This window comes from Trichomycterus rosablanca, chromosome 25, assembly GCF_030014385.1.
Source record: "Trichomycterus rosablanca isolate fTriRos1 chromosome 25, fTriRos1.hap1, whole genome shotgun sequence".
NCBI lineage: Eukaryota > Metazoa > Chordata > Actinopteri > Siluriformes > Trichomycteridae > Trichomycterus > Trichomycterus rosablanca.
The window spans coordinates 7,324,885-7,349,047 of NC_086012.1; the positions used below are offsets into that span (position 1 = coordinate 7,324,885).

General features: G+C 40.7%; 1 protein-coding gene across 1 annotated transcript; it reads right to left on the bottom strand.

Moving 5' to 3' along the window:
• Nucleotides 1–7,418: 7,418 nt before the first annotated feature.
• Nucleotides 7,419–23,873, bottom strand: acsm3 (acyl-CoA synthetase medium chain family member 3). Its single transcript, XM_062987481.1, has 13 exons — nucleotides 23,580–23,873; nucleotides 22,357–22,567; nucleotides 21,584–21,791; nucleotides 21,116–21,259; nucleotides 20,395–20,551; nucleotides 18,001–18,080; nucleotides 16,312–16,435; nucleotides 14,146–14,226; nucleotides 13,919–14,020; nucleotides 13,054–13,181; nucleotides 11,612–11,711; nucleotides 9,350–9,469; nucleotides 7,419–7,757 (listed from the first exon to the last, which is right to left on the bottom strand). The coding sequence occupies exons 1-13, from the start codon at nucleotides 23,790–23,792 to the stop codon at nucleotides 7,671–7,673; spliced, it is 1,755 nt and encodes a 584-aa protein (XP_062843551.1). The 5' UTR covers nucleotides 23,793–23,873; the 3' UTR covers nucleotides 7,419–7,670.
• Between the last annotated feature and the right edge of the window lie 290 nt (nucleotides 23,874–24,163).

The window sequence follows — 24,163 nt, forward strand, 5'->3', positions numbered from 1 at the left end:
ACTACAAAAAAGAAAAGCAAACGTCAAAGAAATGAATCGGCGTTTAAATCGCGGTCCACGATCCTCCCACTCTCACGCCGAGCTTACACACTCAACTCATTCTCAGCGCTCTCACAATCACTGTGGGCTCTCACACACTCTTCCACTTCCACTGGACACTCTTAGCTATCACACATCACTCTCACTTTGTACACTCTTAAGCTCACACACTCTCTGTGTTTGGACACTCTCACTCCTACTCGCACTCTGCACACTCAGTGAGCTCACACACTCCTCTCACCCAATATATAATTAGACTCTCTTCTCACTTTTAGTTTGAGCTTACACTCTCACTTTCAGCCCACACATTACTCTCTTACTCACATGTTGTTCCCCTTACTGAGCTCATACACTTTTCACACTGATCACACTCTCTGAGCTCACACACTCCTCTTACTGACTCTTGGACACTTTACACTCTCACTTTGAGCTTACACATTCCTTATACTCACACGCTGCACACACAATGAGCTCACACACTTCTCACTCCTCTCACTCTCATGTTCAGCTTGCACATTCCTCCTACTCACACTTTGTACACTTACTGAGCTCACACACTCTCTGTGTTTGGACACTCTCACTCCTACTCGCACTCTGCACACTCAGTGAGCTCACACACTCACTCCTCTCACCCAATTTATAATTAGACACTCTTCTCACTTCTAGTTTGAGCTTACACATTCGTCCTACTTTCACACTCTCTCTCAATTCGTGACTGGACACTCTTCACACTCACTTTCGGCCCACACATTCCTCTTACTCACATGTTGTTCCCCTTACTGAGCTCATACACTTTTCACACTGATCACACTACACTCTCTGAGCTCACACTTCTCTTACTCACTCCTCTTACTCTCATGTTCAGCTTGCACATTCCTCCTACTCACACTTTGTACACTTACTGAGCTCACACACTCTTCACACTCTCACTTTTAGCTCACACGGTCCCCCCCTACTCACACTTAGTTCACTCAGTGAGCCTACACATTCTTTACACTCTCCCAATACTCACACTCTGCTCACTCAATGAACTCACACACTCTTCACACTCTTACTTTAAACTTATACATTTCTCCTACTCACACTTTGTACACTTACTGAGCTCACACAATCTCACTGTGAGTTTACACATTTCTCCTAATCACCCTGTACATTCTTGAGCAGACACACCCTCTCACTTTTTACTTGGACACTTTACACTCTCACTTTAAGCTTACACATTTCTCCTACACACTCTGCACATTCAGTAAGCTCACACACTCCTCTCACCCAATTTATAATTAGACACTCTTCTCACTTCTAGTTTGAGCATACACATTCGTCCTACTTTCACTCTCTCTCTCTCAATTCGTGATTGGACACTCTCACTATCAGCCTACACATTTCTCCTACTCACACTTTGTCCACTCACTAAGCTCATACACTCTTCACACTCTTACTTTAAGCTTATACATTTTTCCTGTTCACACTACACTCTCTATGCTCACACACTACTCTCACTCTCACTTTCCACCTACACACTCCTCCTACTCACACTTTGTACACTTACTGAGCTCATACACTCTTCACACCCTCACTTTGAGCTTACACATTTCTCCTTATCACACTACACTCCTGAGCTCACACACTCCCTTTCAGTCTGAGCTTTCCCTTTCAGACACTTCACTCTCTCACTTTGAGCTTACACATTACTCATTCTCACACTGCACATGAGCTCACACACTCCTCTCACCCAATTCATGATTGGACACTTTTCACACTCTCATTTTAAGCTCACACATTCATCCTACTCACACTCTCTCACTCAATTTGTGCTTGATCACTCTTCTCTCTCTTACTTTGAGCTTACGCATTCCTTCTACTTACATTCTGCACACTCACAGGCTCACACACTCCTCCTACACTCACTCTCTTACCCCCTACACAAACTCTTTCTGATGCAGTCTTCACATTTTTACATACACAATCTGGTTTTCACTTTTTAATTTGAGTTTGCACACATTCCTGTCACTCACTCTGCATGTGTGAGAGGAGTGTATTACCTCTCGTGCCATCAAAGCTTGCAATCTCCACTCGCTTTTTATCCACACTAAGCTTACACTCACTATGAGCTTATACAATCCCTTTTACATGCACTTACTGTGAGCTAAAACAATCCTCTCACAGATGCACTCACTCTGAGCTAGTATAATATTCTCTCACTCGCTTTAAGCTAATACAATCATCTCACACATGCACTCACTCTGAGCTAGTATAATACTCTCACACTCGCTTTAAGCTAATACAATCATCACCCCCCCCCCCCCCCCCCCCCAATACAATCCTCTCATACATGCACTCACACCACCACAGGACCACCACAGATCAGACACAGCAGCGCTGCTTGAGTTTTTAAATACCTTGCCCACTCACTGTCCACTCTATTAGACACTCCTACCTAGCTGGTCCACCTTGTAGATGTAAAGTCAGAGATGATCGCTCATCTATTGCTGCTGTTTGAGTTGGTCATCTTCTAGACCTTCATCAGTGATCACAGGACGCTGCCCACAGGGTGCTGCTGGCTGGATATTTTTGGTTGGTGGACTATTCTCAGTCCAGCAGTGACAGTGAGGTGTTTAGTGCTGCTGTGTCTGATCCCCCTTATACCAGCACAACACACACTAACACACCACCACCATGTCAGTGTCACTGCAGTGCCGAGAATGATCCACCACCCAAATAATACCTACTCTGTAGTGGTCCTGACCATTAAAGAACAGCATGAAAAGGGGCTAACAAAGCATGCAGAGAAACAGATGGACTACTTACTGTCAGTAATTGTAGAACTACAAAGTGCTTCTATGTGGCAAGTGGAGCTGATAAAATGGACAGTAAGTGTAGAAACAATGAGGTGGTTTAAATGTTATGGCTGATCAGTGTATAATCCTTTTACTCACACACTGAGATTACACAGTCCTCTCACCCACTCTACATGTGTGAGAGGAGTGTACTAGCTCAGAATGAGTGTGCTACTGAAGCATACGAACTCCACTTGCTTTTTATGCACAATAAGCATACACTTACTCTAAGCATATACAATCCTCTAAGACTTACTTTAAGCTAGTACAGTCTTCTGACAGATGCACTCACTCTGAGCTAAAACACTCACCTCACACTCTCTTTTAACTTATACAATCCTTTTATTTACTTTCACTCTAAGCTAATACAATCCGCTCACACATACACTCACTCTGAGCTGAAACATTCCTCACAGATACACTTATTCTAGGCTCAGTGAGCGCATCAGTAAAAGAATTGTATAAGCTCAAACAATCCTCTCACCTACACTAAGTTAGTTTATATAATCCTCTTATTCACACTCTAAGATACACAGTCCTACTACTGTAAATTTACTCTGAGTTTAAATAAGTCTTTTACACAGACACAGTCGTCTTTGCTGTAGGCTTATACTGTACATTCTTCCTATACATACACGTACACTCCATACATTTCACACACAATTCAATTCATTTCAAACATAGCTTTGTTGGCATGTTACATGCCAACAAAGCTATGTTTGAAATGAATTGAATTAGTGACAGTAATATACTAAATGTAAGTAGTAATAAAATTTAAGTAGTAATAAAAATTTAAAAATATGATTGTGTGTGTGTGTTTGTATGTATGTGTGACATGGTCATCCACTGTATATGTTTGTTTGTTTATTAGGATTTTAATGTCATGTTTTACACTTTTGGTTACATTCATGACAAAAGGTTCATCAGTTCTCAAGGTTATATCAAACACAGTTCTGGACAATTTAGTGTCTCCAATTCACCTCGCTTGCATGTCTATGGACTGTGGGAGGAAACCGCAGCACCCGGAGGAAACCCATGCAGACACGGAGAGAACATGTAAACTCCACACAGAAAGGATCCGGACCGCCCCACCTAGGGATCGAACCCAGCTGTGAGTGTAGCAGAGGCGCTGGCTGACCTACTTTACGTCTCACTCATGTATCTGTACCATAGATGGCGTACGAATCAAGAATATGTCCTTTCGATCTTTCATTCTGGCTAATGGCTGCGTCCACGCTGTTCAGTGAATTAGGCCATGAAAAAGAGTAAAAAATCTCAGGCGAAGCTACAGGTGTGTAGTTCTTATCAGTCGCATAACCGTACACAATAATTCCAGTGGCGGCTCCTGACAAATCTCTCAAGGGGGCAATTGTTGCGATGATGGCCAAGGTGACCCATTCAATGAGTAAATTAAAGCTTAAATAATTAACATCTTAAGTCATCTGTCAGTTTGCCCTCACAAATAACTTTGAACATGGAGAGAGACCATTAATCATAAAATTAAGTAAAGCCTTCACACTAACAATTTAATTCAGTCTTCATAAGATAGCATTTTATTTTAGGTGCAGCAGATCCTGAGGTAATGGTAGTCATGTTGAGGAGATCGCTAGCTGCTCCAATTATCGCTACACCAGGTTACGTGTTACGCAAGCATGTAAGTGCGAGCCCTTCTGGAACCCATACAGATTGTATTGCAGTGCCTACAGTTAAAAAAAAAGTGCATTAATATGAGAGTCTATCAGAGCAATCTGGGTGATTTTCTATCAGACTGAAATCGCCCAAAAGGGGCGGTACTGTACGGAACACAAATCGACGCTGATTGGACTACGATATTTAGAGGCAAGACAGACTGTCCAGAACAGTCACAGCTAGTTTAACACTGATTGAATGTGATAGAAAAATTTCTTCCCTTCTGCCCTTTGGTGGTGCATCGCCCGATCGCCCTAAGGAACAAGCCGCCCATGGCTGCGTCCTTACGGTTACGTTATGTATTTGTAGCACATTCAGAACAACGTGTGGTAAGTTTGGCTTCTCATGCCGAAAAAGGATAACTCATCCGATTACCTGGGAGATGGTGCGATAGCTGCTGTTTTGGACCTTCCAGGCAACAGCAAAGATGAACTGTGTGGTGACGATGATGACGATCTGTGGGCTGTCGAAGGAACCAGTAGTGATTCAAAAGATTCAGAGAGTAATAATGATGCCAATAGTAACTCTGTTGCCACCTCTCAAGCAGTTTCAAGACAAGACATTGACCTTTCCTGGCCTTCAACATCAAATCAGTCACCAGCAGCCCAGCAAGCAGCAGCAGGCCCAGAATTTCTACATTATTTCCTTAAAAATGCCAGAATGCATGATGTACATACAAAATATGACTATTTTGCAAATGCATGATGTTGCATATATGCTACAAATGATAAATCTAATTTTTTAAAAAGCTGAATTAGAAAATATATATACTGTATATATATATATATATATATATATATATATATATATATATATATATATATATATATATATATATATATATTTTTTTTTTACTATTTTTCTGTGTATTCAGTGACTATAACAAACAACATGTATTTTTCCCACGGAGCCAAAAAAAATCATGCAATGAAGGGTTAAAGTCGCACAATTACCCAATTCCCTTTCCCACACACACTACTCTCACTTTCACAATCACACACTTACTCCAAGCTTTTACACTTCTCCCATGCAGCCAGTCACTCCCATACTGTCACAGTGCTTAGACACTTTTCACTGAGCATGGACAATCATCTCAGTCTCAGAGTATACACCCCTTATACAGTCTCATATTCCAAGCCAAAGTAAAGAAATCAATAAAACATTTGGCTCAGAGCCTATCAGCCCAGCACTGTTTCCCAAATGAAATTTTAATCATATGTGGTTGCTTCATTTTGGGATGAGAATGTAACAAGAGCTTAAACCCCCTCCCTATTCTTCTGGCACTGAGAAAACAGATTTTTAAACTCACTGTATAGGATATTGAATGTAGATTAAGACAGCCTTCCAGCCTGCTTGCTGAGTGGATCAGATACAGCAGTGCACAGCAGTTTTTAAATACTGTGTCCACTCACTGTCCACTCTATTAGACACTCCTACCTAGTTGGTCCACCTTGTAGATGTAAAGTCAGAGATGATCGCTCATCTATTGCTGCTGTTTAAGTCGGTCATCTTCTAGACCTTCATCAGTGGTCACAGGACGCTGCCCACGGGGTGCTGTTGGCTGGATGTTTTTGGTTGGTGGACTATTCTCAGTCCAGCAGTGACAGCGAGGTGTTTAAAAACTCCAGCAGTGCTGCTGTGTCTGATCCACTCATACCAGGACAACACACACTAACACACCACCACCATGTCAGTGTCACTGCAGTGCTGAGAATGATCCACCACCTAATGAACCACCTGCTCTGTAAATAAGTACACAGCAAATCCAGGTACTGAAGTTTCATAGGCAGCAGCAGTCATATGATTCATTATGACAACATTCATTACGATTAATTAATCCTAGAGTTATGTAAGCTATACATCACAAATCACAAAGTACACTCAAAACATGTGTGTGCCTTAAAATACCCTGTTGGTTTACGTACTTCTGTGTACTAATGTTCAGATTTAGATTAAAAAGCTGTACAGCTGACTGTCCTCAAAGGATTCTTTACATGAATGAACAGCAGATAACTGTCTTAGTAAATCAGATCATGGGCATGTAAGGGCTGAAGAGTAATAAATGTCTCCCTCTGCTGGCGAGTGTTTTTAGATCTAAAACCCAGGGCAACAGTAGTTTAGGTGTTAAAGTTATGCTAAACATGCTGTACAGTTAGTTACACCTACCACAAAGGCCACAAGGTTACAGTGGCCGTCCATATGTTGCTTTTAAGATTGATTTCTGCTTCTCAGACTTTATCAGTGCTGGTAAGTGATGTATGTTTTGTACTGTACAAAGTAATTAAAGGGGTAGTAATACAACCCCAAATCAGAAAAAGTTGGGACACATTGCAAATAATAAAAAAAACATTTTAGTTTTTTACATTTACTTTGACTTTTATTTTACTGCAGACAGAATGAACCTGAGATATTTTATGTTTTGTCTGGTCAACTTCATTTCATTTATTAATAAACATCCATTCCTGCATTTCAGGCCTGCAACACATTACAAAGTGGTAAATGCTCTACTGTCCCAACTTTTTTTTGGAATGTTGCCATTTCTTTTCATCACACTTAAAAGATGTTTTGGCACCGAGGAGACCAAGTGATTTAGCCCATTCTTCCTGTAAACACGTCTTAAGATGTGTAACAGTACGGGGTTGTCATTGTCGCATTTTTTGTTTCAAAATTCTCCACACATTCTTTATTGGGGACAGGTCAACACTGCAGGCAGGCCAGTCTCAAAAAGTTCCAACGTTTAAGTGTGTTGACAGCATCAAATTTAAAATGTATTTATATTTAAAAACGTATTTATATTTAAAATACTTATTATAACCCCTGTCAGTTAAATAAATGTTCAAGAGAATGACCATATCACAAATTCTCTTCTTCTTTATTGCATTTCATTTCATGTTCCAACTTTTTGGGGTTGGTAACTCTGTGTTACTAGCAGTCCAGGTAATTTAGTCTAAGATTAAGTATGTGGTTAATTAAATCATACAGAAGATCTCACAGAACTGAATGCTTAAAAAGGTAAAATTGCTGGTAAAATGTTAAAAACAGCTAATGTTCAGATCATCCACAAGATATGGTCTTTAGAAAGTCTAATAGTTGTTTCTGGAGTGGTTATTGCTGCCCCCATTCCTTCTTTCTCAGTTCAACTCTCCGGATTTTACCACTCACTGTCTTGGGCAGCTGGTCCACAAACTCAATCTATAAAAAAAAAGAAATATATTTAATTACATTTTTATCATTCATTTGTATAACTACTTAAATACATAATTTCTAATATTTTCTAAACAATTAGTCTAAACACTAATTTAACCGTTTCTGTGATCAAAATTATTTTTGCACTAGTGTTAAGTAATTGCACAAAACTGAACCTGCTTCTGAGGTTATAAGATGCAATTTTTTAATGATTTTGATATGACCACAAACATTTCTAAATGGATCTTGTTTTAAAAACACCGGAACACGCTAGCACAACAAAGCTGACATCCTGAACTCGTGAGTTTGAATCTAAGCTCTGCTACCAGCAGACTGGGCGCCCATATGCACAATGACTCGTCCATTGGGATTCCTCATAACTGATGCAGTTACAACCTCTGCTGGCTGATTGATGGCGCCTGCACAGAGACAATGGATAATGGGGATCAGTGCGTGAATCTCAGCAAGACTGATCCCTGTATGAGTTAGTCTAGTGCAGGTGAAAAGAAGCAGTCGACTGCTGCACGCGTGCGTTAGTCACAGCTCTCCTTAGTCAGAAGTAAAGGTCAGCAGAAGTAGAGAGGAAGCGAAATGCAGTCGGTTAATTGGACACGACTACATTGTAAGGAAAATTGGGAAAAAATGCAAAAAATCTTTTTAGTATAGCTAATTCAGTCTTGTTTTTTTTTTTTTATATATTTTTGTTTATGCATTTTCTCCACGTTTTTCTTTTTTTCTGCCCGATTGCGTCATGCTTTCTCGCCACTTATGCCGACCCCCGCGCTGATTTGAGGAGAAAGAAGCTAACCCACATTTTGTCACCCACACTAGGCGAGTGCATATATGCAAATCAACCTTGTGTACGGAGAGACACACCCTGACCCGCACTCTTTGTGTAAAAAAATGTGTAAAAATTAAAAAATTTTAAATAAAAGAAATTGTATAGCTAATTCGGTATTTTTTTAAAAAATTACAATTTATCTTTTATTCGTTGTCCACTGTAATTAACCATAGTACTAAAAATTCAGGTTATACTTATGATACTCATGAGAAATGTAACAGACATAGTGTGATTTATAGCAGTGGTCCCCAACCTTTTTTTGCACCACAGACCGATTTCACATAAAATATAATTTGACGGACTCGTTTCGCTGCAACGAGACGCTGCTCCCCAAGAGTATTGGAAATGTAATTGCTCTTGTAGCGATTTCTAATTATTTATACTTTCTGTGTGGCCCGGTAATAAATGACCCGGTGGTTGGGGACCTCTGATTTACAGAATGACCCTTGCAACACTATATAAAAGTAAGGTACCTGGGAAGAGTATTTATAATGTATGGAGCACTTTGTAGGGATAGCTCATGCAGGTAATAAATTATAGTTCAGTTGTAGTCTAGTGGTTAAGGTACTGAAATAGTAATCAAAAGGTTGTTGGTTCAAGCCCTGCCACTGCCAGGTTGCTACTGTTGGGCCCTTGAGCAAGGCCCTTAACCCTCAATTGCTTAGACTGTATACAATCACAAGCGTAAGTCGCTTTGGATAAAAGTGTCTGCTAAATGCTGAAAATGTAAATGTAAATATTTTCTAATCAAATTCACCTTGCGAGGATATTTATATGGAGCTGTGACTTTCTTCACATGAGTCTGCAGTTGTTTGATCAGTTCGTTCTGGTCCATGTGTTTAAATTCTGGAGTGAGTACGACAAACGCCTTTACAACCTGAACAAGAAAAATAGAGTTATAACCATACAATACATTTAGACACTCAAACTATTTAAGCACAGAAGAAAGAGTGGCTGAATGTATGAAAAATGCAAATAAAGAAAATACATTGTTTCATACATTTACTTTAACTTTTATTTTACTGCAGACAGGATGAATCCAATACATTTTATCTCTTGATGCATGCTCAATAATCGAGGTACACAAATCCACAAAGTTGAATCAGTTCATCTGGACCCAAAGTTTGGTATGGTGATACGTTTCATCACTCATCCAAGTGACTTCTTCAGTCTGAGCCGGTGGTGAATACCCCAACCTTATATGCTGGTGATCTGCATAATGACCAAGATCTCTTAACTTTGGCAAGGATTGCCTCAAACTCATACGGGAGTACGAGCAAACGGCACGTACGATGGTTATTGCAATTAATGGTCATTGTAATTTGCATATGGACCTTTGGTCATTCAGCAAATCGCCTGCATATAAGGTCATGGTATTCAGCACCAGCTCAGACTGAAGAAGTCACTTGGATGAGTGACGAAACGTATCTCCATACCAAATTTTGGGTCCAGATGAACTGATTCAACTTTGTGGACAAGATATTTTATGTTTTGTCTGGTCAACCTCATTTCATTTGTTAATTTACATCCATTTCTGCATTTTCACATCTGCAACACATTTTTAAAAAAAGTTTGGACGGTAAAGCATTTACCACTTTGTAATGTTGCCACTGCATCGAACAACACTTAAAATCCTTAGGCTTTTCACTCTTGCCCTTGAATTGTTTATTAATATTATGCACTGCAGAGGGAGAAATATGCAAATGCAAAGAACATAGTTTTTTAACATTTCAATAATTTTCTCAAGCATTTGTTGACAAATTAGACATTCTCAAAGACTCAGCCTTTTACTTTTATGGACACTGCTTTTTGTTCTAAATCATGAACACAATCACCTCGTTACTAGCCCTAAATTGCCCCCATCCCAAGTTTTGAAATGCAGTAATAGATGTATATTAACAAATGAAATGAAGCTGACCACACAAAACATGAAATATCCTGGGAAAATCATACTATCTGCAATAAAATAAAATAAATTTTTCATACTTTCATACATTTTCTGATTTGTGGTTGTATGCAGTGTGTTAGACTTAATCTGCTTCAGCATGGGAGCAGCATAGTGGATAGCACTGGGTTCGATTCCCAAGTGGAGTGGTCCGGGTCTTTTCTGTGTGGAATTTGCATGTTCTCCTCGTGTCTGTGTGGGTTTCCTCCGGGAGCTCCGGTTTCCTCCCTTAGTCCAAGGACATGCAGTCAGGTTAATCTGAGCTAATTTATTGCCCTAGGTGTGAATGTGTGCGTGTGTGCCCTGCGATGGACTGGTGACCTGACCGGGCTGTTTCCTACCTTTGGATGAAGCGGTGGTCAGACATACAATGAATGATTGAATGCTTCTCCATGAATGTACACCCACACCCATTCACACACCTTTACTAACTGATTTTGTCAGCTTTGGTTCCAAAAGTCATGCTTCCGAGCCGCCTCAATTCTAAAGCTCTTATTCAACCAGCCAGTCTCCAGAAACAGGTACAGATGGTATAAAGAACAATTCTATGCTCAGTATTACGGCATTAGAGGCAAATTTGACTATATTGTGTTGTTTGGAACAGTGGTAGGCTAGTGGGTAGAGCTTTGAGCTATCAAACCCTGAATCCTGGCTCTGCCATGCAGCCACTGTTGGGCCACTGAACGAGGCCCTTGGGCTAATTTTTGTATTTCCAATTCACCTCACTTGCATGTTTTTGGACTGTGGAAGGAAACCGGAGCTCCCGGAGGAACCCAGGACCTTCTTCCTGTGAGGCAACAGTGCTACCCACTGAGCCACCATGCCACCCCCTACTGTGATGGTAAAATAGTGTCAACAGGGATCTTTTAAAAAAGAAATAATTGTTGCTTGCAATTAATTAGCCTCACCAAAGACATTTAAGGGATTTCAAATAAGGACTTGTTGTGGATTTAATCAAGCAAGCATGTTTTTAATAATTCAGGGTGTGTGTGATGTGGTAAATCTCCAAAAAAAACAACTAAGTGGACTATTACAACCAGAAGAAGGTAGCGACAGTAAAAAGGAGTACATTACCTCTCCTCTGATTGGATCAGGACTGCTAACCACAGCTGACTCGGCCACAGCTTCATGCTCTATCAAAGCATTTTCTACCTCAAAGGGGCCGATTCGATACCTAGAAAAGTCCATCAAAAACGATGTTAATAGCAATTAAAGTCAATTAAAAGCAATGCAAGATCAAAGATTAGTTGTGTGTTAAGTTACAGTGTACACTATATGAACAAAAGTATTGAGACATTTTTTTTAATTCATGTGTTTCAGCCACAACAATTGCCTACATGTAATAAGTCAATTATATAAAGAAAACTACAAGCTCCCAATTTTGCAGCAACAGCTGAGGGAAGGCTCTATCCTGTTCCAGTATGACTCTGCCCTTGAATTTACAGAAACTCAGTGGACATAGCACATAGCCCAGAGCTCATCCCCACTATGGCTTTAATGACCAACATCAGTGCCCAACCATACAATGGCTCTTTTGATTAAATGGGCACAGATTTCCACAGACATACAGTACTTCACAGTCTTGTAAGAAACCTTCTTAGAAAAGTGACTGTTCTTAAATCTAAAGACATTACATAGAGGTCACTCTACTTTAATACCATTTGTTTTTGAGATGAGATGTCTAACAAGCTCATGGTCCGGTGTCCAAGTACTTTTGCCCATACAGTGTATATTTTGATCAGTGGCGATTTCTCTTAAGACTGCAAGGGAAGCTCAGCTTCCTCAAAAATGTCAAAAATTAAATGGTCAAATATGTACAGTTGTGTTAACATTTCATTGACTACAAATGCGTTAGAACACGTTCATCTCGAAGACGAGTTCGTTCAGAATCAGCTACTTATCACAAATCGACTGACTTGAACTTCTCATACATTCCCGTAGCGTCAATGCATTTGCCCACAGAAGCTGAGCGTCTATTCACTTCAATGGGACTGCATGGAAGGGTTTTTTTCATTGCTTCGAAATTCGCCAGTCATTGGATAAATGCCACGATTTTGTCCCGCCCCCGGACGCTGAGCATCTCTGGGGTGAATGGAGCTGTGGGCGGGTCTGGACGCTGAGCTTCTGCAAGATGATTGGAGGATCAGTAGAAAGGCTGAATCCCATTTTGATTGACAGCTATTTTGAGATCTACACCTTCACTTAATCACTGGGGGCTTCAGTCCCATCGCGGATTTTGCGAGCAAAGTTGAAAGACAAACTGCAACTCATTTCAGGCCATTTTCTTGAAAAGGAACGGAATTTATGTATAAATAAATTGACAAATTTTATGATGCAAGCCGACAATAAGCTTCCCCTCTTTGAAAAACCAGCAGCCGCCACTGATTTTGACACTACTTCTATTAATATACAACGGCTTAAAATGTAGTTTTATATTAAGAATGAACAATGTTAATTTTTATGGCTATTATACAAAAAATAAAAATTCTTCGTCTAGTCGCCATTCCTTGACCTACCCTGCGGAGAGTATGACATCATCAGCTCTGCCGACAAACCAAAAGTATCCATCCTGGTCCATCATACCTCTATCACCTGTGAGGTAGAAATCACCGCGAAAACATTCTGCAGTTTTTTCTGGCTCTCCCTGCAAGAAATACCGGATTAGAACCAGCATCAATGGGCATATTACAACCCCAAATCAGAAAAAGTTGGGACAGTATGGAAAATGCAAATAAAATAAAAATGCAGTGTTCCTTACAATTACTTTGACTTTTATTTGATTGCAGACAGTTTGAACCCAAGATATTTTATGTTTTGTCTGCTCACCTTCATTTAATTTGTTAACATACCTCCATTACTGCATTTCAGGCCTGCAACACATTCCAAAAAAAGTTGGGACGGGGGCAATTTAGGGCTAGTAATGAGGTAAAAAAACTAAATAATGATGTGATTCCGAACAGGTGATGTCAACAGGTGATTGTAATCATGGTCTTTGTAGAGCAAAGATGATCAGAGGATCTCCAGTTTTGTCAAATGCAAGAGAAAATTATTGAAATGTTTAAAAACAATGTACCTCAAAAAAGACTGAAAGGGATTTGCATTTTTCTCCCTCTACAGTGCATAATATCATTAAACGATTCAAGGAATCGGGAGGAATTTCAGTGCGTAAAGGCCAAGGGCGGAGGCTTAAGCTAAACGCCTGTGATCTTCGATTCCTCAGACGGCAGAAGAGGGTACGGGTACTGGACTGGTCTGTCTGCAGTCCTGACCTGTCCCTAATAGAGAATTTGTGGAGAATTTTGAAACCGTACTGTTTTTTTAACTATAGGAGTTACGTATACCAGGTTTTTAACAAATGGTGTGATGATTCAAAGTAGATACCAAGTACTCAGTGAAGAGTGAGAAAGGTCTTTGTGGTTTCACTCTGATAGCCAGATTTCCTTCGGTTCCACGAGCTACAACGTTTCCTTCTTCATCTACCACCTGCATCAACAAGAAAAAATAGTACAAATCGAATACAACATGGATCTGTACATACAGCTCTGTTAATTTTGAGATCCAGTATGATAAAAAAAATAAACATACATAAATGACATGGTTTTACTTACTTGCACGTCATAAGCTGGTGATGCTTTTCCAATAGACCCGGGTCTAATATCCATGCCTTTAAAAGTGCCAGCAATTAAAACCTGGTAAAGAACCGAAGAAATGCTCACATAACTGATTAACACAGGAGAACCAACTTCATATTGATGCTCATTGTTTTAGACCCTCAACAAGACATGGTCAGATGTCCACATACATTTAGCCATATAGTGTTTTAAAAACTTCAACCTTTGCTCTGGTGTCCATCAATAATGTAGAAATTCTTCATTATTGTACATTGTATTGTACTATACAGTGCTGGGGTATATGTCCACATCTGCCACTCACTGGTAAAAAGAGGAGCCAGGTGGCTTTATGTGATGAAGAGAATGTGTGCTAATCCCCAGTTTAACCAGGAAACAGTTGGTGCAAGGCAGAAACACCCTTGTCAGGGTGCTAAATCTATTGCATGGCTTCACCATCCCCTCCTTAGACACAGCCAATCATGCCTGTGTAGATACCAAAGATGAAGAGTCCCTAGCGCCAGCATATGTTAACATTAGTTACATGTGACAATTATACACGTAGTGCACTTCACAGGAACAACTAGGGTGAATGGAACGTTCCTACAGAATTGGCGTTAATGGTTGAAAGACCGCTTTCTTAACCAATCAGACCTTCCGATTTTTTTTTTTTTTTTAATAATTTAGCGCGTCCAATTTCATCCCATCAATCATCCTCTCACTAATGCCAGTCCCTGCTCCTGGTCAGGGCTGACGAGGCCGTTCCACGTCTCCTCCGACACACGCACAGCCAATTGACCGTCTTATCACCCACACTTGACGAGTGCAGCTCGGCAGAGCACCGTGCACGGAGGATCACACACTCCACTGCACCCCCTCCCGTCTCCATGCAGGCGCCACCGACCAGCCAGCAGAGGGCGCAACCGCCCCAGTCCTGAGAGAGTATCCTGTCTGGTCTCGAATCCCGCCCCCCCACCTGAACAACATGCCAATCGTTGTTCATGTAGCTGCCCAGCCTTGACCAGAGAAGGCAGAGCTGGATTCGAAACGACGCACCCTCGAAATCCAGCTCTGGTTGCAGCGCGTGTCTTTTACCGCTGCGCCACCTGAGCGGCAGACCTTCCGATTTTAATTTTTAGTAAGAAATGCTGTTATTTGCATTTATTCAGTTTGCGTCACACAGATGATGTGTCAGTGAAACGCTTGATTGGCTTTCTAACAAGTTAGTGTTTTACTTCACAACCGGGAAAAGTTTGGAGGTTTATAATTATTAGCACATTTACAAAATAATAGGATATTATAGGATTATATTCCTAATGGGACAACACACGGTTATAAATTTAATAGCATCTGGAAGAACATAAGCTAAGGTAAGCAGTGGTTATGATTTTTTTTTGCTGTGTTTTGGATTTTGGTCGCTGTGCCATGATTTATGGTGTGCTTTTGTTTTGCAATGAAAACAAAACGTAAACGGAAATTACATTCATTTGCACAATGACTAGAAAAGTAAAGGCACTAAGTAAAACGGCAAAATACAGTTGCTAATCTGTTGTTTTTTATCTGATATGATAGTTTATTTCTACGCTACATTTCCAATATACGTATGTATTGTGTATATTATATTGACTCGTGACTTGACTCAGACTCTAGTCTAAAGACTTGTGACTTGACTCGGACTCTAGCCTAAAGACTTGTGACTTGACTCGGACTCTATCTTAAAGACTTGTATTTTGTGACTTGTGAACATCTCTGGTAGATACCCAGCCGGCTGACAGCACCGCTCAGTTGTCGCTTAGAAGCAACAGCTGCAATCAGACACCTCAGATAAATTACAGTGTTTAGTTTTCAGGTTCTGCTCAGGAATAATTTAATTTAATTTCGTTTTTATTTTTAAGGTAAACTTGCTTGTTTGTTTCAGATCTTCATCTTGTTGCTTAACTCTATAACACTTCAGTGTTATATAACTGATGTTGACCAGGATTTTCTGCTAGAGAGCAAATGTATAGTTTTGTCAGTAACAGAAATATTTATTTTGTTTTAAATGACATTTCTCCTCCCAATAAATGAAATGATTATTTAATAATATGTTTTTATTTACTTTATATATTTATTACATTTCCGTTGCAGATTAACGCAGAAAAAAGAGACTTTTTACACTTTACCCACCGTCTCAGTCTGGCCATATCCCTCATAGATATCCAGGCCTGTGAGCTCTCGCCATTTATTCATCACCTCAGGGTTAATGGGTTCTCCTGCAGACAGGCAGTGCTGCAGAGCCTGGAACTGAAACCTGTCATAAAAGTCTGATATTTTCATTCCGTTTCAAGACTATCTAGCACACATTAAAAACTGATTTGCTTTGGTGACCTTAATACAGGAGCAGCCGAGAGAAATAATATAAAGAAAGAAATAAAATAATCAAATAAAAATGCTTGAGTATGCGAAAACCACAAAAGACTCAAAACATCTGACTAACCATGAATGTGGAAACACCAACAGACTGAAAACATGTGGCTAACTGTGAGTATAGGAACCCCAACAAACTGAAAACATCCATCTGGCTAAATGTGAGTATGGTAAAACCCCAACAGGCTTAAAACAGCTGGCTAACTGTGAGTGTGGGAACAGCAACAGACTGAAAACATCTGGATAACTGTGAGTATAGAAACCCCAACAGACTCAAAACATCTGGCTAACTGTCAGTATTAGAACCCCAACAGACTTAAAACATCTGGCTAACTGTGAGTATGGAACCCCAACAGACTTAAAACATCTGGCTAACTGTAAGTATGGAACCCCAACAGACTTAAAACATCTGGCTAACTGTGAGTATGGTAAAACCCCAACAGACAGACTGAAAACATCTGGCTAACTGTGAGTGTGGGAACAGCAACAGATTGAAAACATCTGGCTAACTGTGAGTATGGAACCCCCAACAGACTGAAAACATCTGGCTAACTGTGAGTATGGAACCCCAACAGACTGAAAGCATCTGGCTACCTGTGAGTATGGAACCCCAACAGACTAAAAGCATCTGGCTAACTGTAACTATAGGAACCCCAATAGACTTACTAGCTAACTTTGTGGGAACCCCAACAGACTCAAAACATCTGGCTAAATGTGAGTATGAGAACCCCAACAGACTTAAAACATCTGGCTAATTTGGAGTATGAGAACCCCAACAGACTCAAAACATCTGGCTAACTGTGAGTATGGGAACCCCAACAGACTCAAACCATCTGACTGACTGTGAGTATAGGAACCCCAGCAGACTCAAAACATCTGGCTAACTGTGGGTATGGATGCCCTAACATACAAAACATCTGGCTAACTGTGAGTGTGGGGACACCAACAGACTGAAAACATGTAGCTAACTGTAAGTATAGGAGCCTCAACAGACTCTAAACATCTGGCTAACTGTCAGTATGGGAACCCCAACAGACTCAAAACATCTGGCTAACTGTGAGTATGGGAACCTCAAAAGACAGTGGTCATCAGTGGTCACAGGACGCTGCCTACGGGGTGCTGTTGGCTGGATATATTTTTAATTGGTGGACTATTCTCAGTCCAGCAGTGACAGTGCAGTGCTGAGAATGACCCACCACCCAAATAATACCTACTCTGTAGTTGTCCTGGGAGAGTCCTGGCCATTGAAGAACAGCATGAAAGGGGGCTAACAAAGCCCGCAGAGCTGGACTACAGTCAGTAATTGTAGAACTACAAAGTGCTTCTGTATGGTAAGTGGAGCTGATAAAATGGACAGTGAGTGTAGAAACAAGGAGGTGGTTTTAATGTTATGGCTGATCAGTGTATATGTGACCTGAAGTCAATGAACTGACACTGTTGATGGATCACCTGGACGGATCATCTTGTATCAACATCCGATAAGCTGTTGGAGCAGTGCAGAAAGTGCTGATGGGATATCTGGAGAGAGTCTGAAAGTACAAGATGAAAGATGTGGTTTTAATTTAACGTAATTTTATTTCAGAATGCAGGGTCAGCCATTGTGTGACGGCCCTGGAGCAGAGAGGGTTAGAGGCCATGCTCAAGGGCTCACCAGTGGCCTCGTGGCAGAGCTGGGATTCAAACTCTCAACCTTTTGATTGACAGCCTAAAGCTCTACTCACTAGACTACCAATGTATTATATGGACTGTGTTATTTTCCAATTTTCCTACCAATCTAGTCATATCACCCAATTGCATTTTGCTTCATCTCTGTAGCCGCAGACCTCCACTGCTAAGCAGAGGAGAGCTGTGACTAACCCCCTCCGACATGTGGCAGTAGCCGCCCTTCTATTCCCCTGTGAGGCAGGTTTATATGGGGATCAGTATAGCGCACAGAGAGTCACGCAGCAATCTCCATTATCCCCCGTCGTAACTTCAGCAGTTATAAGGAATCCCTGTTGTCCATATAGGCACCAGCTGGGATTCAACCTCACAAGTTTGAGATGTCAGCTCTGGTGGGCTAGCGTGTTTAACAGATGGACTGTATAATAATATTAATAGTCAACAACGCACAAAGTTGGTTAAACTCTTAATATTTGACAGTACAGTAAAAATTCAACAAGAGTTGTGCTAGAAGCTTGATAATTGCTACCAAGGGCAAACAAAAGATTAAAGGTTTTTGTTATATATGCTGTCTGTATGTTTATAACCGATAGTGCTTACATGCTCTGAAAATACATAATCCAGGTTTAATCCATTGCATTTATTTTCATTTATTTTTATAAAATAAATGCAATGACAGACATAGTCAATCATGTACAGCTGGCCGATAGCACCACTGAGTTTCATAAGTGTCTATGGACAAAGAAATGTGTGTTTCAGCTATTCTGTAACCAAACATGTTTACACCTGTGGGACATACAGCAGCTGAACATGCTATTGGGGGGTGCTAATGACCTTTCATGTAAAAATACATTTAAGAAATGATAAATGCTATTGCCATTTACCCTCCTCCCAACCCAAATAACAGAGCTAGGAACCTTTGTCAAGTCCTGTTTTTGGCCAGCTATGGTATCCCACTGATAAGGTTGGGCACCTATCTGAACAATGATTGGCTTGTAGGCTGGTTGCCGGACGGGAATTCCTCATTACTGATGCAATCACGACCTCAGCTGGCTGATCAATGGTGCCATCACAGAGACATTTGTTTACTTATTAGGATTTTAACGTCATGTTTTACACTTTGGTTACATTTATGACAGGACAGATAGTTACTGGTTACACATGCCAAACAGGCATTTTGTATCTCCAATTCACCTCACTTACATGGTCCTTGGAGTTGAGGAAAGCCACAACGACACTGGGAGAACTCCATCAGAAGTTTTCTTTTCCGAAACACTAGTTTTCTTCATTTTAAACACTTCTGTTATGAATATACTCGTGCTTTAGGTCACTGTCTTGATGCATCACCAATTAAACAAATTTAGACACCTCCCAAACATCTTCCCATAAAACTTCCTATTATAAATGGGATTTCAATGTTTCTTTAATGACTGCTAGGTATTCAGACCACAGTTAAGTAATGAAGCCCCAAACCATGATGCTCCCTTCACATTGCTTCACAGCTTTTATAAGGTTTAAGTGTCGTGTTTGCATTTCTGTCAAATAAAGAGCAACTTTAATTTAATTTTGGTGTTAGCGTGTGGGGGTGTTTGTCATTTATGATTTTTAAGTTCAGATTATACTGCATATATAATTATTACATAAATCCAGGTGATTACAAAGAATTTAGACAGTTTTGGTTAGAATTCTAACTGAATGCTTTTTACAAAGTATGTTTTTGATTACTTTAAAAGAATGCGATACATAAAATATGGGTTTAATACTAACAATAATACAAGTAATGTTTTCTTATACTGGGTGGCATGGTGGCTCGGTGGGTAGCACTGTTGCCTCACACCAAGAAGGTCCTGGGTTTGAATCCTAGGTGAAGCAGTCTTGGTCCTTTGTGTGTGCAGTTTGCATGTTCTCCCCATGTCTGTGTGGGTTTCCTCCGAGAGTTCTGGTTTCCTCCCACAGTCAAAAGACATACAACCAGGTAAAAAGGAGATGCTACAAATTGCCCTTAGATGTGTGTGGGTGTCCACCCTGTGATAAACTGGCGCCCTGCCCAGGCTATTTCTGTGTGCTGTTTCTGTGTGCCTTGCGCCCACTGAGAAAGTGAGTAAGTTTTCTCATACTGAAATATTTCATCTTTAATACTGATTTCTTGCCTATAACAAAATTCTGATTTATTGAACGTACCTTAAAAACAGTATTGGTGTTAAAGCGTGGCATGTGATGAGTGAACATACAGGCTCCCTGTATCCAGGGAGCAAACACACTGCTCCATGCTGACTTGGCCCAGCCTGTGTCTGACGTATTCCAAAAGATGTCTTCGTCTGTAAGATCCAACCAATACCTACGACAACACAAACCTATGAACCGCACATAAACAGTGTGTACAAAGAAAACCAAAACTCAACAATCGTGACTGTGCTGACTCCCAGCCGGCTGATAGCTTGTGTAAAAGACTGAACCACACGAGTGCATCCAAATTAACTCCTAACCATCAGTCCCTGACCTTACAAATAGTCATTTGATCCAGCTGGCAAAAAATCTTCCAGAGACTTTGGAAAGCTGTAAATAAACTTTGGAAAGCTGTAAGTAAAGAGTTAATGGGGGAGGGGGGGGGGGGGGGGGGGGGTTAGGGTTAGGGGGGGGATCCATCTGGTTTTGTAGGGCCCTACTAAATTCACAGGAAGAAGAATCAGATTTCACACATTTTTGCAGTAAAATGCCACATTTCACAGCAGTCATTACACTAAAATCATAAGTTGAATGACAGAATATGTCCCTTCTTTAACAGTGTCAGCTCATTACATTCAACGTACTACGTTACTACCTACCTTAGTTCAAATGAGATAATTATTAATTAAATAATTAAACAGATGATTTCGGTAACTTTGTACATTCCATCACACACCTGCCATTGACTGTGAGACCCAGGCCAAAACTACAGTGACTGTGAAGGGTCATTTTGGGAGACCCCGTGGTTCCACTGGTAAAGAAAATGGTCATGGGCTCGTCACTTCTGGTGTCCACACACACATGGTCAGCAGAGGCTCTCCTGCAAATAAAAAACATGAACAACTTTTAGCTATACACACTTGTAGTGATCTGCATACATGGTCCCACCACAAAATATACATTTAAATAAAATAGAAAATACAAATACTACCTGTAACAGTAATTAAAATAAAAAGGGAAAAAACTATTTAGATATTTCAACCTGCTATGGAGTATGATTAAAACTAAGTGGAAGTAATTTGTTAAGTTCAGGTGTTTCAGTCACACCTATAGCTAACAGGTGTATAAAACAATTATATACACTTGAAGTTATATGACAAATGTATGTATGGTTAAAGCAAAGTACTTTAATCTATGCTCATACCCTATCAGAGTTGATAAGTTGCCCCATCCTGGACGATCCTTGTCGGACAGCAGAATTTTGGAGGTCAGCATTGGACACTGTGAAGTCACAGCATCCAGCAGTGGAGCCGTCTGCTCATCCGTAATCACACATTTTGCCTGGGAGACCTGCAGACGGTGCAGGACATCTCTGGCCGTGAGTTGAGAAGTTCCAGGGATCAGAACTGTACCTGTAAAAGAAGGAAACAGGCTATTTTTTTTCTGTGTAGACTGTGTGTTTAAAAAAGGTGCTCTATAAGTAAAATGTTATTATATGTTTTGTGCAGACAATAAGGTGTAACTATTGGAGCCTATCCCAGCTTTTCAATATGCTCAAGGGAAACAGTAACACCCTGGATGGGGCGCCAGTCCATCGCAGGGCAGACACACACACGCATACACACACCCATTCACCTATAGGGCAATTTAGTGTCTCCAATTAACCTGCATGTTTTTAGACAGTGGGAGGAAACCCACACAGACACGGGGAGAACATGCAAACTCCGCACAGAAAGGAACCGGACCACCTCGCCTGGGGATCGAACCCAGGACCTTCATGCTGTGAGGCAACAGTGGTTTAGGCTTCACAGGGTTAAACAAATACAAATCTAATCAAATACAACCTTCATACATGCCTATTTAAAGAAAGTCATGTGACTTTGTACAGGTGTTTATCTAGTTAACATCTATTTTATGTGGTGTTTCTGTTATTTTGTCCATGACTGTTTGTATGTGAGCAGATTTACCTGTATTTACCTGTTCTAATGCAGGCAATGTTGACCAGCCACCACTCGGGAACTCGGGGCAGGATAAGGAGAACTCGGTCTCCTCTAACCAACTGGCATTCTTCAATCAGGGCATTAGCAAGTCTCCTAGAGTGGAAGCCCAGCTCTTCAAAACCCCATCTGATCTCCTTGTTCTCATCGTTTACCCACCACAAAGCGGGCCAAGATGATTTTTCACCTGCCTAGGATATACGTACACTGATCAGCCATGACATTAAAACCACTTCATTGTTTTTACACTCACTGTCCATTTTATCAGCTCCACTTACCATATAGAAGCACTTCGTAGTGCTACAATTACTGACTGTAATCCATCTGTTTCTCTGCATGCTTTGTTAGCCCCCTTTCATCCTGTTCTTCTATGGTCAGGACTCTCCCAGGACCACCACAGAGCAGGTATTATTTGGGTGGTGGATCATTCTCAGCACTGAAGTGACACTGACATGGTGGTGGTGTGTTAGTGTGTGTTGTGCTGGTATGGGTGGATCAGACACAGCAGTGCTGCTGGAGTTTTTAAATACTGTGTCCACTTACTGTCCACTCTATTAAACACTCCTACCTAGTTGGTCCACCTTGTATGTATCTTGTAGACCTTCATCAGTGGTCACAAGACGCTGCCCATGGGGCGCTGTTGGCTGGATATTTTTGGTAGGTGGACTATTCTCAGTCCAGCAGCGACAGTGAGCTGTTTAAAAACTCCAGCAGCGCTGCTGTGTCTGATCCACTCATACCAGCACAACACACACTAACACACCACCACCATGTCATTGTCACTGCAGTGCTGAGAATCACCCACCACCCAAATAATACCTACTCTGTGGTGGTCCTAAACATTGAAGAACAGCATGAAAGGAGCTAACAAAGTGGTAAGTGGAGCTGATAAAATGGACAGTGTGTGTAGAAACAAGGAGGTGGTTGATCGGTGTATGGCCAAAATTATGTGGACACCTGACCATGAGTTTGTTGGGCATCCCATTCAAAACCACGAGTTACAACAGCCTCCACTCTTCTAAAAAGGCTTTCCTAGAAAATTTGTGCCCATGCAGTCAAAAAGCATTTGTGACACCAATCACTATGTTGGGGGATATGCCCAGACTCGCAGTCAGCATTTTAATTCATCCCAAAGGTAAGTGCTTTAACTCCAAATTTTAATTCTGTAATGATGTTTTAAAAGGGTGTGTGTTGCTACTCTACCTTTTCCTTCGTTTCCCAAACTTCAAGGACATGTTTGGCAAAGTTGAAATGTACAGGAACTTCAGGTTTGTAGATCTGGTGCAGACTGTTGTAGTCAGTGAAGTTTTTAGGGACAGTAGTTTTATATCTAGCGGACAATTGTTTTGCACCCTGTTGCCTCCACTTGCACGCATGCGCAAACCGTATACTGATACGTACAGCAAACAAATGCATTGTTTAATGTATAACTGCACTATAGCACAACTTTTCTAGGCTAATTTACAAGATGCATGCAAAGACGTTAATGTACATCTCTACAGAGTCTGCATTTCTATATAAGGATTGTGTTTAAAGAAATAGTTCTGCTAATTCCTTCACAACAGTAACTCGAGTTCAGGTAAATCAGTTCCTTCACTTTATTTTCCTGTTAGACGGGGCGGTACCGTTCGACCAAGTAGTTCTGTCCTAAACAGCACCTTACACCCTTTTCCTACAGACTACAGTGCATATCATGGGTGTCTTAAATCGCGTTGACTACAATGGTTAAACACTATTTCACTTTAAATCATTCGCGGGATTTCAGAAGTGTTCCACATTTTAAATAA

Coding starts and splice junctions, on each gene's coding strand:
- acsm3 (XM_062987481.1), bottom strand. CDS start 23,792: ATGCATTTGTTTGCTGTACGTATCAGTATACGGTTTGCGCATGCGTGC. Junction 22,568..23,579: donor TTTGGGAAACGAAGGAAAAG/GTAGAGTAGCAA, acceptor CGTATATCCTAG/GCAGGTGAAAAATCATCTTG. Junction 9,470..11,611: donor CTGATCCAATCAGAGGAGAG/GTAATGTACTCC, acceptor TTTCTTGTTCAG/GTTGTAAAGGCGTTTGTCGT.